Source organism: Chlamydotis macqueenii, chromosome 26, assembly GCF_036417535.1.
Source record: "Chlamydotis macqueenii isolate bChlMac1 chromosome 26, bChlMac1.mat, whole genome shotgun sequence".
Lineage (NCBI taxonomy): Eukaryota > Metazoa > Chordata > Aves > Otidiformes > Otididae > Chlamydotis > Chlamydotis macqueenii.
Window position 1 is genome coordinate 6,290,980 of NC_141581.1, and position 15,720 is coordinate 6,306,699.

Consider the following 15,720-nt stretch of genomic DNA (forward strand, 5'->3'; position numbering starts at 1 on the left):
GTCGGGGAGCAAAGCAGGGCCGGAGCAAGCGGGGAGCCGCCGCCCGCGGGTCCCCTCCTGGGGCGCCCTGTCCCCCAGCATCGCGGCCTTGCCCGCGCCATCTGCAAAGTCATTAAATCCCCGCGGCAGCCGAGGGATTACGGCCACTGATGAGAGCTAAGGCGAGAGTGACCTTGATTTTGGAACAGCCGGGGGTTGGGGAGCTGGGGGGCGCAGGGAAGCCCATCCCGGGGTGCACACTTTTTTGGGGCGTGCTTGCAGCCGGGTGCACGCTTGCTGGTGCGTGCCTTGCTGGCGGGTGCACGCGTTTTCGTGCACATTTGCTGACGGGTGCACACGGCTGGGGGCTGCCTGCCAGCGGCTGCATCGCCCCCTCCTCGTCCCGCATTGCACCCGCAGCTCCCGCACGGGGACGGCAGGCGGTGGGCCCCACCGCCCGCGTTGCCCCTTTAAGGCGCTGCCGGCGGCGCTCGGGGGGGGCGGGGGTGTTTGTGTCACGTGGTGCGCTCCCACCGAGCGTTTCCGACGTGCGCGGCGGAAGTGACGTCGGTGAGGCCGCCGCGATGGCGGCGCCGAAGGTGAAGCAGGACATGGCCCCGCCGGGCGGGTACGGGCCCATCGACTACAAACGGCACCTCCCGCGCCGCGGCCTCTCAGGTGGGCGGCGGCCGGGCCCGGGGGGCTCCGCGGGGGAGGCCGGGCGCTGCAGGCCCGGCGCGGCCCGGCCCCGCTGCAGGCCCGGCGCGGCCCCCCGGTGCCGCCGCTCACCGGTGTGTCCCGTCCCGTCCCCCCCCCCCCCCGCAGGTTACAGCCTCTTCGCGCTGGGCGTCGGCAGCCTCCTGCTGGGCTACTACACCCTCGTCAAGTGGAACCGGGAGCGCAGGTGCCGCCCCCCGGACCCGCTCCGGGGCTCCCCGGGTCCCCCCGTCCCCCTCCTTTCACCGCGCCCCCTCCCTGGGACCCCCCCGCCCCGCCCCAGCCGCCCCCGCTGAGCTCTGACCCCCTCCCCGCTCCCCGTCCCGCCGCAGGCGGCTGCTGATCGAGGAGCTGGAGGCGCGGATCGCCCTGATGCCGCTGCTGCAGGCCGAGTCGGATCGCAGGTACCCGGCGGCGGGGGCGGGGGGGGTCCTGCCGGGCGCTGTGCCCCCGTGCTCCGGGCTCGGCCTTCCCTCCTTGCAGAACCCTCCGCCTGCTGCGGCAGAACCTGGATGAGGAGGCCAAAATCATGAAGGACGTTCCCGGCTGGAAGGTTTGTGATTCCCGGGGTGGGCTGGGGGCCGTGCCGGGGGCTGCCTCTCGCTGATCCCTGAGGCAGCAGGGGCGGGAAGCGGCCGTCCCCGGGGTTTGGGTCCCGGGAGCCTTGGGTGATCTTGGGTGATCCCCAGGGACCAGCGGTGCGGGGGGCTCCGCTGAGGGCTTAGGGTGTTTCCCCACGTCGGGGCTCAGACGCTGCCTCCCCAGCGCTGCCTCCTCCCGCCCAGGTCGGCGAGTCCCGATTCCACACCGACCGCTGGGTCCCCCCGACGCTGGACGAGCTCTACTACCTGCGCCCCTCCCGCGAGCTGGACAACGAGAAGTTCGGGCTGCAGTACTACGTCTGAGGCACGGCCCGGCACGGTGCTGCCCCCGGCACCGCGGCGGGGCTGCGAGGCGCCGCCTGTCCCGGCGTCCGTTATTAAAACCAGCCGGGTCCGTGGTGTTGGGTGCGGTGTCCTGCGTGTTCCTGCACGGCCCTCTTATCCCTCGGTGGCACATTTTCGCTGTTCCTGGGGTGCTCGCCGCTCTGCCCCGCTCACGCGTGTCCCAGGGGTCCCAGCTCTTGCTCCCGGGGCTCCGGAGCGGGGTGGGAGCGCGGGACGGGCCGTGAGAGGCGGCCGGTTGCTGTGTGGCTGAGCTCCGGCTGCCAAAAGCGCCCAAGAGGGGCCGGGTACCCGCGCTCTCGGCCCCACCTGTCCCCTGCGCTGGGGGCTTGTCCCTCGGTGTCGCAGTTGGGGTCTGGTGGGGGGGTTGGGGGTCGGCCCTGGGGGCTCTGAGCTCGCCCTGCGCTGATGCCGCAGACACAGCCTCTGCGGGGGCAGAGGGGTGCGAAACCGCCGGGTTTTGAGTCTTTTGATCTGTTCCTGTTGCTCGGGGCGGGGAAGGTGCATCCCGGGGGGGCGTGGGGGGGTGCGGGGGGGGCTCGCAGGGGCGATTTCTGCCGCCACACGTGCGGTGCCGCTGCTCGTCCGCGGGCGGGGGCTCCGGGCGGGCCGGGGGCTGCGGCGATGCTCCCGGGGGGGGGGGGGGGGGACCGGGCGGGGCGGGGGCAGCAGGAGCCACCTCCCCCGGGTGCCGCCGCCGCTCCCGCCGCGCTCCGCCATGAGCTCCGCACCCGGCCCCCCCCGGGACCCGCCCCGCTACCTCAGGTGAGCCCGGACCCCCCCCGCACCCCGCGACTCTCCCCTCCGTTCGCTTCCTGCCCCCTCTGATGCTCCCGGGCTCCTCTGGGCAGGGATACGGCGGCTGCGGTCCCCACGCGTGTCCCCCGGGGCCATCCCAGCCCGGGGTCGTCCCTCGAACCGCGGGGGCTGAGGGAGGGGGGTTGGTACCCAAATAGCTTCGGTTGCCAGAGCAACTGCATCCCGGGTCTCCATGGCGGCGGCGGGGATGGCTCCAGCAGGCGCGCGGGGAGCGCAGCCGGGGGACTCGGGGCGTGGGAGGGGTCCCGGGCAGGGCCGGTGCCTCCGGTGTCCCCCCCGTCTTGCGCCTCGGCGGGGGTGGGGGGGGTCCCGGGGCCGTGCTGTGCCGGGGAGGGACGACGGACGGGCGCGGAGCTGGGATTTGGAACTGGGGTGTGGAACCCGGGGTGTCCCGGGGCCGGGGTGCGGGAGGGGACCCTCTCGAGCCCCTCGGCTCCTCTCCCTGCTGCTCCCCGCAAGGTCTAAGCAGCCCCCGCCGTCCACCGTCCACTCCGGGGAGTGCATCGCTAACTGGGTTGAACTGGGTCGAGCTGGGCTTTGCTGGGTCTCCCCTAGGCTTTGCGGGGTATCTGCCCCCTCCCAGGGGACGGGAGCAGCGTTTCGCCCCCCACCCACCGCATCCCCAGCCCCCCTCACAAACCCAAACCGCGAAGCCCAGGGGCGAGCAGAGAGGGCTGGTGGCGAACGCGCGCCCCGAGCGGTTGGGGCGATGCCGCTCCCCAGGCAGGCTGCGAGCCGGGGCCCCGGGGAGCCCCGTGATGCCCCCCCCTCCCCGGGGCCCGTGCCAGGACAGCGGGAGCCAGCCTGGGCCGAGGCCCAGCTTCCCGCTGCCAGCGGCGATTAGGGGCGATGTTCTCCCCGGAGCGGACGTGGGGAGTTTTGTCCGAGCGCGGCTTTTGTTGGGTGAGCGACAACACAGCTGCGCCGGGCCCCGCTCGGCTGCCCCGGCACGGGAACCGGCACCGGGGGCTGGATTTGGCTCCTTTCCCCGCCTCTCTTTGCCCACGGGACCCCGCTGTGGGGCTGGGGCTCACTAGAGGGCACCACAGGACTGGGGAGCGGGGTGGGATGGGATGGGATGGGGCGGGGCGGGGCAGGAGGAGGTTTTTCTTGGGCTCTGCCAGGACGAGCAGGGCACTGGGGTCTCGTGGGCTCTGCTGGGATGCTCAGGGAATGGGAGGGGGGGTCTGTGGGGCAGGACAGAGGCCGTGGGGCGCGTGGGGTCTGTTGGCACGGCCAGGGGACGGGTGCTGGAGGGTCTGGGGTCTGCCAGAGGCGTGGGGGGGCTGCGGGGGTCCGGATGGGGCGCGGTGAGCCAGGATGGCCAGGGGGTGCTGGGTCTGACTGGCCTCGAGGGGCTGCTGGGACACCCAGGGGACGTGGCTGGTCTGAGGGGTCAGCCTGGGCGGTGTGGGGCCACCCCGCAGCCCCCAGGCCGGTAGCACCGCACTGTTCCTGCACACGGCGGGGGCCAGGAGGTCCCCTCCGCTAGGCCAGGACAGAGAGAGGTGTGAATGCGCACCCCAAAATGGGAGCGTGGCTGGGGCCAGGGCACCCCAGGTCCCGTGGGGCTGTGGGTTTTTGCCCCTGGGGTCCCGACTCCGGCCTCTCCCGGGGGCCGGATTTCGCCGTCCCTTCCGTAAGAAGCGCGGCGGCGGCGGGCTGGATCCGGCACACACTGTTCCCCTCCGCGACGCAGGTGAGCCAACAGATGTGAGCAATTATCGTCCAATTCGGAGGCTCTGCGGCCCTGCCAACTCCTGGGCTCGGCAGCGAAGGAACAACCGCAGCATTGTTCGTCTTTATATAACAGCCCGATCCCTGCGGGCCCGGGGACGCTGCCAGGGCCATGCCTCGCACGAAATGCGGCCCCCACCCCGCGGTGCCGGGCCCCGAATCTGCTGGCCGCCTGCGTTCCCAGCCCCGAGCCCTGCGAGCCCCCAGCCCGCCGACCCCGCACCCTCGAGCGTCCCCTGCACCACGCCCTGGGGTCAGAGCGGGGTCCCGAGGGGCTCGGTGCCGTGGGGCGGGGGGATGTCCCGGTCCTCATTGCTGTCTGCTCCCCCCCGCAGCAAGGCGGAGGCACAGGCCATGGAGAAGGAGCTGCTGGAGGATTACCGGTTTGGGCGGCAGCAGCTGATCGAGATGTGGGGACACGCCTGTGCCGTGGCTGTGACCAAGGTGAGGCGGCCAGCGGGGCCGGGGACGCCCTGCCGCGGCCGGGGGCTTCGCTGCCGGCTGCTCTGCCACCCCGGTTCTGTCCCCCTGTGTGGCGTTTGCACCCCTGGCCGCCCTCACACTCCTGTCCCAGAGAGGGGCTGGGGGCCGGCCTGGCCCAGAGCCCAGCACGAAGCGATGCTCCTCTCCCCGGATGGGTTATTTTTCGCATTCCTCAGCCACCCTTCGTTATTTCCCCCGGATGTTGGCGGTGCCGGGCCCCAGCTGCCCTCGCCGTGCGCGGGGAGGGGGGTGCTCAGGGGTCCCCGGGACTCCCTGTGCCCTGGCACCACTCTCCTGCTGCTGGGAGCTCCGTGTGCTTGTGCTGGGTGCGAGGAGGAGGAGGAGGCAGCAGCCGGGCTCTGGGCAGCGCGGGTGAGCGGCAACGCAGCATCAAGGGCAGCTTTGTGCCTCGCAGGCCGGCGAGGCTCAGCTTTTCCATTGGAGGTGTTTGGACCGTGCTCTGCCCCCTCCTTCTCCGAGGGCAGAGGAAATATTTGGGTGTCCGAGCCGCTCTGGATCCCGGGGCTGGCCTTGGTCCCACAGCATGGGGCTGCCCACCCCTCCAGTGACCCCCGTATCGCAGCGTCCCTGGCCCCACCACCAGCCCCAGCTGGAGAGAGTGGGGCTAAACATCCTCCTCTTCCTCATGGGGCTGGGCGCGGGAGCATCCGTGTCCCCCCACACGGCCAGGGTCCCCAGCGTCGTCCCCTCGCGGCGCATCGCCGGGAGCCACGAGGCAGCCGGCTCTGTCCGGCACGCTGATGGCTGCGAGCGGGCCGTGCCACTCGGGTCTCTGGCGGTTGGACGGGACCGGGAGCCAGGCTCCGTGAGCAGGAAAAAATCCGTCAAGGGATAAACAGAGCCTCCCTTTGCCGGCTGCTGGTATGCGGAGCGCGCGGCCGCCTCCCTGCAGGCTGGCGGGGAGCCCCGTCCCGCTGGGGGCATCATCCCTGTCCTGGGTGCCATCCTCGCCCCGCTACGGGCATCATCCCCATCCCGTCACGTGCCCTGTCTGGCCTGGGTGCTGTCCCCATCCCACTGAGCGCCGTGCTGCCCACCCAGCAGCGCATCCCCGCCGTGGATCCGTTTGCCCCTCAGGCCCTGGTCCCCCTGCCCCGTCCCCAGCGTGGGGTGCCGTCCCCAGGGCCGACGCGCGGGCGTGGGGCTCGACGGTGGCGCAATGTCCCCGTCTCCTCTCACCAGGCCTTCCCGCTCCCGTCCCTGCCGCGGAAGCAGCCCACGGTGCTGGTGGTGTGCGGCCCGGCACAGAACGGGGCCATCGGGCTGGTGTGCGCCCGGCACCTGCAGATCTTCGTGAGTATCTTCCTCCCCTTCTCCTCCTCCTCCTCTTTGTCCCCAAGTGGTGCCGGGCTCCAAGGCCGCGTCCCCGCTCTCTGCCACGCAGGACTATGAGCCCACCATCTTCTACCCCAAACGCTCCCCGGACCCCCTGTACCGGGATTTCACGACGCAGTGCGAGAAGATGGACATCCCCTTCCTCTCCTACCTCCCCACCGAGGTGAGCCCCCCTGGCGCCGCCGCGCTCATCGGCTGACGTGGTTGAGTTTATTATTCTTTTTTTTATTCCTTCCTCCCCGCCGCCCCTCGGCTCTGCTGGGAGCCCGGGGATGCCATGAAATCCAGCGGCGGCTGCTGCGGCCCCGCCAGCCACCGGCTCTGTTGTTGTTGGAAGTGCTGGGCTCGGCGGGAGGAATGTGACCCGAAAACGCTGCCCTGGCTTGAGGCCGTGCATCTCGGTGTGCTGGGCTCTGCCCCGCCACCGCACCCCTCGTCCCCCCTCCTCTGCCTTGGCTTGGGGGGGTGGGGGCGGGGGCCGCATTTTTTTGGCAGTAGCTGCTGGGTGGGTCTATTTCTGCAGGAAGGTGGGATCCCGGTGTCAGGGTCAGTGCCTGTCCCATGGTGGGGGGGGCCTGGGGACCCCCCACCCATTTCCCACCATGTTCCCCCCCCAACCCAGGTGCAGCTGATCAATGCTGCCTACAACGTCGTGGTGGACGCTGTGCTGGGAGCCGAGGCTGAGGCCGGTGAGGGGAGCGAGCCCTGCGCCGCCATCCTGGCCACCCTGAAGCACGTCCGCATCCCCATCGTCAGCCTGGATGTGCCCTCAGGTCCGGCACCGCACTCAGCCCCCCAAGCAGCGTGGGACCCCCCCTCCCGGGATTGTCACCCTGCCCACTGCGGCATCAACCTGGGCTTGGAGCCCGGGCGGCAGGGGAGCCCCCGCGGTGCCCTCCCGGGGTGGGGACAGCCCCAGAGACCCCCCCCCCCCCCAGCTCTCCCCCCACCCAGGGCTGGCAGCATCCCCGCTGGGAGCCGGGGCTGGCGAGTGCTCTCCGCGGATGCGTTCAGGGCATCCACGATAAATAACAAACTCCCTGAACTGAGACATGATGTAATTTGAAAACACCCGGGTGTCTGGTGGCCAGGCCTGGAATTGTCATCACAACCCCCCCCCGCTGCGTCCCCCCACCGGCCGCGGGAGCAAACAGGAGCCCTCGGCACGGCCGCCGGTGAATCCCCACCAAGAAAAACCCCACACAGTGCCAGGATGTGGCCAAAGCCACGCGGGGTGGCGATGCCGGGGTGGGGGGGGGACATGCACCCCATCCTCCCGTCTCCACCACCCCAGAGCATCCTCCCAGCGCTCCGGCTCTGGGCTGCTGGCAGCACCCCTGGGCCCCCCCAACCCCAACCCCCTCCTTGTGTCCTTTTTGCCATCGCAGGGTGGGACGTGGAGGCCGGCAGCAGTGGTGGGATCAGCCCTGATGTCCTGGTGTCGCTGTCGGCGCCCAAGCAGTGCGCCCGCCGCTTCCTGGGCCGCCAGCACTTCGTGGCCGGTCGGTTCCTGCCATACGACGTGCAGAAGAAGTTCGAGCTCAACCCACCCGACTACCCTGGCACCGAGTGCGTGGTGGCCCTGCGAGCCCCCCAGGAATAAAGCGCTTGGTGGCTCTTCCCTGGGGTCGGTGTTGGCCTGGGGACACGGGGTAAGGGGACGGTGGCCTCCTGGCAGGGTTTGGGCTGGAGGCTTGTGCCGGGACTTGGCCCCATGCCCTGTCCAGGCCAGGGGACTCGGCCTTGTGTGCAGCTCGGCCCTCCCATGCCACGTCCCTTGGGACCTGTTGCCAACCTGCTTTTGGGGACAGACCCGCTGTGACCTCGGCTATTGCCTGTCCTGTGGGGACGTGGGCAGCCGCCGGGGTCCCCCGTCCCCCGTGGGAGCAGCCCCCTCGCTATGGGGGGTTTAACTGACAGGGAGGGCAGTGACTATCTACCTCTGGGGACTGTCCCCACCTGTCCCAGCAGAGAGGATGTCCTCAGCCCCGCAGTGCTGCTGGGAGCTGCCTCCGGTGCAGCCGGAGTTTCGGGGAATGTGGGGAATGCGCCGGAATTTCCGCTGGCTGCGGTGCGGAAGGGGGCTGCAGCCCCCAACCATGGGTGGCTGGGGTTTGGGGGTGACCCTGGTGGAGTCCCTACCCTGTCACCCCCCCCCCCCCCCCGCCATCACACGCCAGCACCGCTAGGCACTCTGCATCCCGCAGCCCTGGGGGGACGCTTGGGGCCACGGGTGGACCAAGCTCTGCCCGGCCTCAGCTCCAGCTTGGCGCCGGGACGCAGGCGGCTCCGGCACACGCACGTGGGCCAGGTCATGGCGCAGGCACCCACCGGCCCCGCCAGCCCGCTGTGCCCCAAGGCAGCAGGTGCCAGGGGAGCCTGCACCCCGGCTCCAACCGCAGGAGCGCCGAGGTCGGGCTTGCTCGGCTTTTTTTTTTCCTCTTCCCTCCCCTTCGCATTCCCAAACGCGTCCAATTTTAGCAGCTTTGCAAAAACAAACCCTCAAGTTTCCCGGGCTGGAGCGGTGAGCGGCAGCACGCGGCCGGCTTGCTGGGGACGGCTCCTTCCCGCTTCCCTCTTGACACCGATCCAGCCCCGGCAGAGCCGACGGCCCCGAGTGCCAGGAGCCGACTGCTGCTGTCTGCCGGCGTGAGGGGAAAGGCCTCATATAGACCCGCCGTGCCGCTGCACTCGCAGTCGCCGGCCGGCCACCGCCGCCTGGGCAGCCATGGGGGAGCTGGCGCTGGCCCTCCTGGCTCTTGCCGCCCTGCACGGTGCCGGGGCGCCAGGTAAGGCCGGGTCCACCTCTGTGCCGCCGGCCACCGGCATCCCTGCCCTCCCCGGGGGCTGGCAGCAGCAATGTGGGGCAGGACGGGGATGGGGCTGAGCGCTCGCCAGATGTGCGCCAGGGCCAGATGTGCGCCAGCGGTGTGCCAGGGCCGTGGTGGCGGCTGGGGACGGTGGGAGGACACGTTGGCGAGGCGCGGGGCAGCTTTGCCCTCCCTGGGACCATCTCAGCGGAAGGACGGGGACGTGCCCCGCACCGTGACCCACCAGCCCTGCCTGCTCCGGCGACGGGCGGTTGAGCACCTGTGGGAAGCCCCGGCCGGCTCGGCCACCCAGGCTCCTCCGTGGGGGCATTTTGCCCCCCTCTGCTGAGATCCCCCGGGGTTGATTCCCACGAGATGTGGCTGGCCGGGCTTGGCGGGAGCTGGGGGGGACACCCTCACCCGCGGCAGCGTGGCTGTTTGCTGGCTGGTGGGGCTCGGTGTGGCACCGGGGTCACGCCGTGGCCTCAGCACGGCGGGTGCCTGAATGGGACCCCAGCTCGTCTCCCCGTCCCACGTCACCCCCAAGGATGAGCTCTCATCCCAGGGCAGCTGGGAGCTTGCGGGCAGCGTTTCCCCAGCGTGCGGCCCGTGGATGCGACGTGGGTACCGACGCGTGGGGCAGAACTGGCTGTGTGCCACTGGCCTCGGTCACCCCTTGGTCTGTACCTGGCCAGCTGGGAGGCTGCAGCCCACCCCCGGCCACCCTGGATGGTGACACCAGCAGTCCAGCCCATGGGTGCCGCGGTGCTAGGTGCTCTCACCCTGTGCTTCCCCCAGAGCCCCTGGAGAACGACTCGGAGCCGGGCAAGAGCGGCGCAGCAGGGAAGCCCTGGAAAGCAGCCCCCAGCCTGGCAGACCTCGACCTGGACACAGCAGGTATTGCTGTCCCCGAGCCCCTGCCGGCCACCGTGTCATCAGGCACCCACGGCTGGGACGCCCCTGAGGGGCTGCCCGGGGTGACGCCCACCGCGCCAGCCCAGGAGGTGCCGTCTCCCCCGCGGCACTGTCCCCAAAGGACCCTTGCAGCGGGGACGTGGCGTCCGCCCTGCGCTCCCCAAGGCTCCCACGCCGCATCCCCCGTCGCCCTCTGTCCCCACGTGTCCGTGAATCCCTCGGTGTTCCCGAGCTGTCCCCAACCCCAGCTCAGGGACAGGGGGGCTGCTCCCCACCCGTGCTCAGGGCTGGCTCCATCCCAGGCCGAGGAGCCGAGTGGACGTCCTGGTTCAACATCGACCACCCTGGCGGGGACGGGGACTACGAAAGCCTGGAAGCTATTCGCTTCTACTACCGCGGGCGTGTCTGCGAGCGGCCGGTGGCCATCCAGGCCCGCACCACCGAGTGGGCGCTGCCCGAGGAAGTGGGCGAGGTGGTGCACGCCAGCCCCAAGAAGGGTTTTCGCTGCGTCAACAAGGAGCAGGAGCAGGGCAAGACCTGCTCCAACTACCACATCCGCTTCCTCTGCCCGCTGGGTGAGTGCCTGACCCCCCGTGTCCCACACCCCCTAGACCCTGCCGGCACTTTGGGGGGGTCCGTACCCATTGCTGCGCTCACCCCTTGCTTGTCACCCCCCCCACTGCTGCATCGCACTGGAGCTGCGGCTGCGCCGGAGCTTCCCCCATCCAGCAATCGCCCCCTGGGCGCATGGCACTGGGCATCACCCCGGGAGAAACATGCCCACCGCGAAGCTGGGTGCAGGTGGTCAGTTAACATCTCTGCATCCCCCACCAGAGCACATCTACTGGTCGCACTGGTCCTCCTGGAGCCCCTGCTCGCGCAGTGCCTGCGGCAGCAGCGGCACCCAGACCCGCAGCCGCCGCTGCGTCAACGCCCGGCTGGCTGTCGCACTCAAGGAGGTGAAGTGCAAGGGCAAAGCCATGGAGCGCCGGCCGTGTAGCACCGGCCCGTGCCCAGGTAGGGACCCTGGCACCCCCACCGGCACCCCCCACCCCCCAGCTGCCTCCAACTCCTCTCCTGGCCCCGCTGCTGGCAGCACGAGGGGTCTCGCGGGGACGCTGGCGTGCGGTGGCTGCCCCCCGTGCCGACGCAGCAGCTCCTCAGGCAAAGCTGCTGCCTGCACATCATCGGCTTAATTGCAATAACAGAGCCTGCGCTGGTAAAAATAGCTTGGCAGGGGCGTGCGGGCATGAGCCAGGGCTGGCCGCGCACGGGCGACTGGACGGAGCCTCCCAAGCTGGGGACCCCGCCGTGTCCCCACGGTGTGGGACCACTCCGGGCTGGGGGCCGGGGGGGAGCATGGTGCCCGATGCCCGCCCGGCGTCTCCCCCGCAGAGCCGGTGTGGATGGAGTGGGGCGCCTGGGGACCCTGTTCCCACAGCTGCGGCAGTGCCGGGACGCGTGTCCGGCACCGGAGCTGCAAGAAAGCCAAGAAGGTGCTGTGCGCCGGCAGCCCCACCGAGGTGCAGAAATGTGCCCCCTCGCCCTGCCCAGGTACCTGCCCTTGGGGACGCGGGGACCCTCTCCCCGTTGCCTCTCACCCGCGTGGCCCCGCTGCCGGCCATGGCCGTGGGGTCTGAGTGCCGTGCTGTCCCTCAGCCTGCCCCGGGCACGTGCTGCAGGGCACCGTCGTCTCCGCCACCGGCGCGGTACTGCCGGACGCCCGCATCTACCTGGAGGGCCACCCACTGGTGCTGCTGGCCTGCAGCGATGCCCGCGGGCGCTTCACCGTGGCGGGGCTGTGCGAGGGCACCGTTGCCAACGTCAGCGCCCATCGTGAGGGCTTCGCCCCGGGACTGGCGCCCATCGTCTCCAACGGCTCCGGCGTGGCGCTGGCACACGTGATGCTGAAGAGGCTGGGTGAGCGTCGCGGTGCGGGGGCCAAGCTGTGCACCCCAAAGGATGCAAGGTGGCGGGGAGCGAGCGGGAGGGAAACCGTGACTCGTTGTGTGCTCTACCCCTGTCTTTTCCCCCAGAGAAGCCCTACATGGTGCTGCACCCCAAGGCGAAGGCGCGGGTGGCCGGGCAGAAGGTGACCTTCTGCTGCAAAGCCTCAGGCACCCCCGTGCCCAAGAAATACTACTGGTGAGCAGGGCCTGGGCCACGGAGGGTGGGGAAAGGCAGCCCTGGTTGCATCTCCGCTGAGGACATCACCGTCCCCGCAGGTACCACAACGGGACGATGCTGGAGAAGAGGGTGCACCGCTACGGCAGCCGCCTGGTGCTGCGGGGGCTGACGCCGGCGCAGGCCGGCACCTACCACTGCAAAGCCAGCACCGAGGCGGGTGCCATCAAATCAGCGCCGGCGCAGCTCACTGTGCTGGGTGAGAACGGGATGGGCATCACCCCGGGATGGGGCATGCAGTGGGGAGGGTCACCCTAATGCCCCGTCCCCGCCGTCCCCCCCCAGGCCAGGGCCAGCAGAGCTGCAAGCCGGAGCCTGAGCCAAGCCTCGTGGAGCTGCCCAGTGAGTGCCCGCGGGACGCCGCTGGCTCCCGCTACTACGACGTGGGCCGCTGCCCACCCGCCCCATGCGCCGACGGCCAGGCCGATCGGTCAGGGTGCGGGGCGGAGGCGGGGCGCTGCTGCGGGGTGCGGAGGATGGAGATGCGGGAGATCCCCTGCGCTGGCTTCTTGCTGCCCATCAAGGTGGTGGCCGAGTGCGGTTGCGGACCCTGCACCCAGCCCCGCGTCCTGGTGCAGGGACGGGTGACAGCGGCTGACACTGGCGAGCCCCTGCGCTTCGGGCAGATCTTCCTGGGTGGGAGGAAGGTCGGCTTCACCGGCTACAAAGGCTCCTTCACCATTGAGGTGCCACCAGACGTGCAGCGCTTGGTGGCTCGCTTCGTGGACCGGCAGCAGAGATTCGTGGATGCCGTCAAGGTCCTCCCCTTCAACCGCCGTGGTGGTGCCATCTACCAGGAGGTCAAGATGCTGCGGAAGAAGGAGCCGGTGGACCTGGACAGCAGCCAGAGCAATGCCATCCTGCTGGGGGAGGCGAGCGGCCGGGAACCCATTGGGGAGCTCGTCCTTCCCGCTGGCGCCTTCCTCCGTCCCTCCGGGGAGGTCTTCCAGGGCACGGTCAAAGCCAGCGTCACCTTCCTGGACCCTAGAGACATGGCGACGGCCAGCGCTGCCTCCAGCGACCTCAACTTCGCCGACGCCGAGGGGGAAATCGTCCCTCTGCGGACCTACGGCATGTTCGCCGTGGATTTTCGGGAAGGGGAGACCGGCATGGCGCTGCAGACGGGGCCAGTGGAGGTGCGGATGGACGCGGGGCAGGTCTGGATGCCAGAGCACCTGCAGAAGATGAAGCTGTGGTCCTTGAACCCCGAGACTGGCTTATGGGAGGAGGAGGGGGTCCTCCAGCCGGCTGGGAAGAGCCGGGGGAAGAGGGAGGAGAGGACCTTCCTGGTGGGGAACCTGGAGATCCGAGAGCGGCGCCTCTTCAACCTGGACGTGCCAGAGGACCGCCGGTGCTTCGTCAAGGTCAGGGCTTACAGCAACGAGAAGTTCAACCCCTACGATCAACTGGAAGGGGTGGTCATCAACCTCATCAACCTGGAGCCCCAGCCCGGCTATCCCGCCAACCCCCGGGCATGGGGCCGCTTCGACAGCGTGGTGACGGGTCCCAACGGCGCCTGCCTGCCTGCTTTTTGCGATGGCCAGCGCCCCGACGCCTACTCAGCATACGTCACTGCCACACTCGGCGGGGAGGAGCTGGAAGCCGTGGCCTCCAGCCCCAAGCTCAACCCCAATGCCATTGGGGTGTCTCAGCCCTACCTGGGCAAGCTGGGCTACCGCCGGTTGGACCATGATGACCCCAACTTGAAGAAGACGGCTTTCCAAATCAACGTGGCCAAGCCTGACCCCAACAACGTTGATGAGACCAACGGTCCCATCTACCCCTACCGCAGCCTCGAGGAGTGCGAGGAGGCGCCGGTCAGCGCTAACCACCTCCGCTTCTACCGCGTGGAGGTGGACAAGTACGAGTACAACGTGGTGCCCTTCAAGGAGAGCGACCTGACCTCCTGGACCGGCGACTACCTCTCGTGGTGGCCCAACCCGCAGGAGTTCAGGGCTTGTTTCATCAAGGTACAGATCGAGGGGCCGCAGGAGTACATGGTGAGGTCCCGTAACGTGGGGGGTAGCCACCCCCGCACCCGGGGGCAGCTCTACGGGCTGCGTGACACCCGTAGCGTGCGGGACATGCTGCTGGAGAACACCTCGGGCGCCTGCGTGGAGTTCAAGTGCAGCGGGATGCTCTTCGACCAGAGCCTGGTGGATCGCACCTTGGTCTCCATCATCCCCCAGGGCAGCTGCCGCCGCACAGCTGTCAACAGCCTCCTCAGGGAGTACCTGAGCCGTCACCCGCCCGTGGCGGAGAACAACCACACGGCCGCCTTCACCATGCTGGCACCGGTCGACCCCTTGGGTCACAACTACGGCATCTACACAGTGACGGATCAGAACCCGCGGTTGGCCAAGGAGATCGCCATCGGCCGCTGCTTCGACGGCACCTCCGACGGCTTCTCACGAGAGATGAAGGCAGATGCCGGCACGGCCGTCACCTTCACCTGCCAGGAGCGGCCAGCGGGGCAGGAGAGCTTCTTCCAGCGCCTGCTGACAGCCCCGGCCGAGGCGCTGGCCGAGATCCGGCGGGAGATGGGGACGGGTGAGATGCGCCGGGCTCCTCCCGAGGTGCTGGACTTTGCCTCTGGCGCTCGAGCTCCAGGCCCCACGGCCCCTCGCCAGACTCCCAGCCGGCAGAGGATGGGCCAGATGCGGGGGCAGCCGTGAGCGCTACAGCCCCGGCCGTGCCCCCTCCCCGGCTCAGCTCTGTCCCCCTTTCCCTGTTGCTTTTACCCACGCTCATTTATAATGACCGAGGAGGGGGACACACCATGTGGGACCCTCTCACTGTGCCCCTGTGGGACAACGGGGCAGGGGACCACTGGGATGGGGGGAGGGGGGGTGACAGTGGGCAGCCCCCACCGGCCTCACCAGCCCACTCAGCGCTGCCCCTGCCCTCGCCCCCAGCCCCTCGTGGGCCGCCTCTTGGTGCTCAGCCCCGGGGACCGCGGTGTCGGTGGTGCCGGCAGTGGGGCATGGCCCCACGGGGTTATTTAAATAAAAAAAATAGAAGAGGGGGTGGAAGCGAATAGGGGAAGGGGCTGGGTGGGGAAGGGGTTCCCTGCCCAGCGCTTTGCCCCAAGCCCGAGCTGGGAGCACCGGCTGCATCCATGATCTGCACCCCACAAGGAAACATGGGGGGTTTTTGCAGGGAAAAACCCCGGGGCTGGGGATAAAAAGCCCTTTCTGCCCTGGCACGGCACAGTGCCAGCTTTCGGGGGTCTCAGGGGCAGGCGCCGTGCTGAGGGTGCCAGGTTTGGTCTCCATGAGGTTCACCTGAGCTCGGTGCAGAGCTTCGACGGGCCCGACCCTGCACCCCTCGTGCCCCCACCCACCTGGCTACTTTGCCCTCGGGCAGCGTTTTGCCCCAACTCTCTTTTTCCCAGGTGAACAAAAAAAAAAAAAAAAAAAAAGGAATGTCTTCAACCCCCTCCCCAGCCCCAGGACCCCCTGTCAGCTCGCAACGGGGCAGCGAGCCAGAGGTGACGGCAGCCTGCGGCCCAGCGGTGCCGGTGCCACCGAGGGTGTGTGCTGATTTGTAATTTATTACAAAATATACGGTTGTGTGTACACCTGCTGGCTGCTGGGCTTCTCCGGGGGTGCCCAGACCCCCGTCCCCCCAGCTCCCCGCCCTCCGCCCTGCACGGTAGCACCGTCTCAGCGGCCCCTGTTTGCCTTGGGCCCGGTTCAGCGGCTGGCGGCGGCGTCGGGGGGGCACCGCGCCAGCTCCCCGCGGCCAGGGGACGTGGCAGCCGGGGCGGGGGGGCC

General features: G+C 69.7%; 3 protein-coding genes across 4 annotated transcripts; all 3 read left to right on the forward strand.

The window, feature by feature from the left end:
- The first annotated feature begins 501 nt into the window (after positions 1-501).
- On the forward strand, positions 502-1,703 carry NDUFA13 (NADH:ubiquinone oxidoreductase subunit A13). Its single transcript, XM_086767304.1, has 5 exons — positions 502-657; positions 805-883; positions 1,029-1,100; positions 1,180-1,249; positions 1,482-1,703. The coding sequence occupies exons 1-5, from the start codon at positions 564-566 to the stop codon at positions 1,599-1,601; spliced, it is 435 nt and encodes a 144-aa protein (XP_086623430.1). The 5' UTR covers positions 502-563; the 3' UTR covers positions 1,602-1,703.
- Positions 1,704-2,351: 648 nt separating this feature from the next.
- Positions 2,352-7,656, forward strand: YJEFN3 (YjeF N-terminal domain containing 3). Of its 2 annotated transcripts, none has more exons than XM_086767367.1 (6): positions 2,352-2,405; positions 4,532-4,640; positions 5,883-5,993; positions 6,085-6,198; positions 6,658-6,808; positions 7,424-7,656. In XM_086767367.1, the coding sequence occupies exons 1-6, from the start codon at positions 2,359-2,361 to the stop codon at positions 7,636-7,638; spliced, it is 747 nt and encodes a 248-aa protein (XP_086623493.1). In that variant the 5' UTR covers positions 2,352-2,358; the 3' UTR covers positions 7,639-7,656. The 2 variants fall into 2 exon arrangements, with proteins under 2 accessions (XP_086623493.1, XP_086623494.1); XM_086767368.1 differs by lacking the exon at positions 2,352-2,405 and adding an exon at positions 4,055-4,158.
- A 1,107-nt stretch (positions 7,657-8,763) lies between these two features.
- Positions 8,764-14,643, forward strand: CILP2 (cartilage intermediate layer protein 2). Its single transcript, XM_086767468.1, has 9 exons — positions 8,764-8,824; positions 9,644-9,742; positions 10,063-10,335; positions 10,595-10,777; positions 11,156-11,314; positions 11,420-11,680; positions 11,797-11,905; positions 11,986-12,143; positions 12,230-14,643. Exons 1-9 carry the CDS (start codon positions 8,764-8,766, stop codon positions 14,617-14,619), a joined length of 3,693 nt encoding a protein of 1,230 aa, XP_086623594.1. The 3' UTR covers positions 14,620-14,643.
- Positions 14,644-15,720: the final 1,077 nt, after the last annotated feature.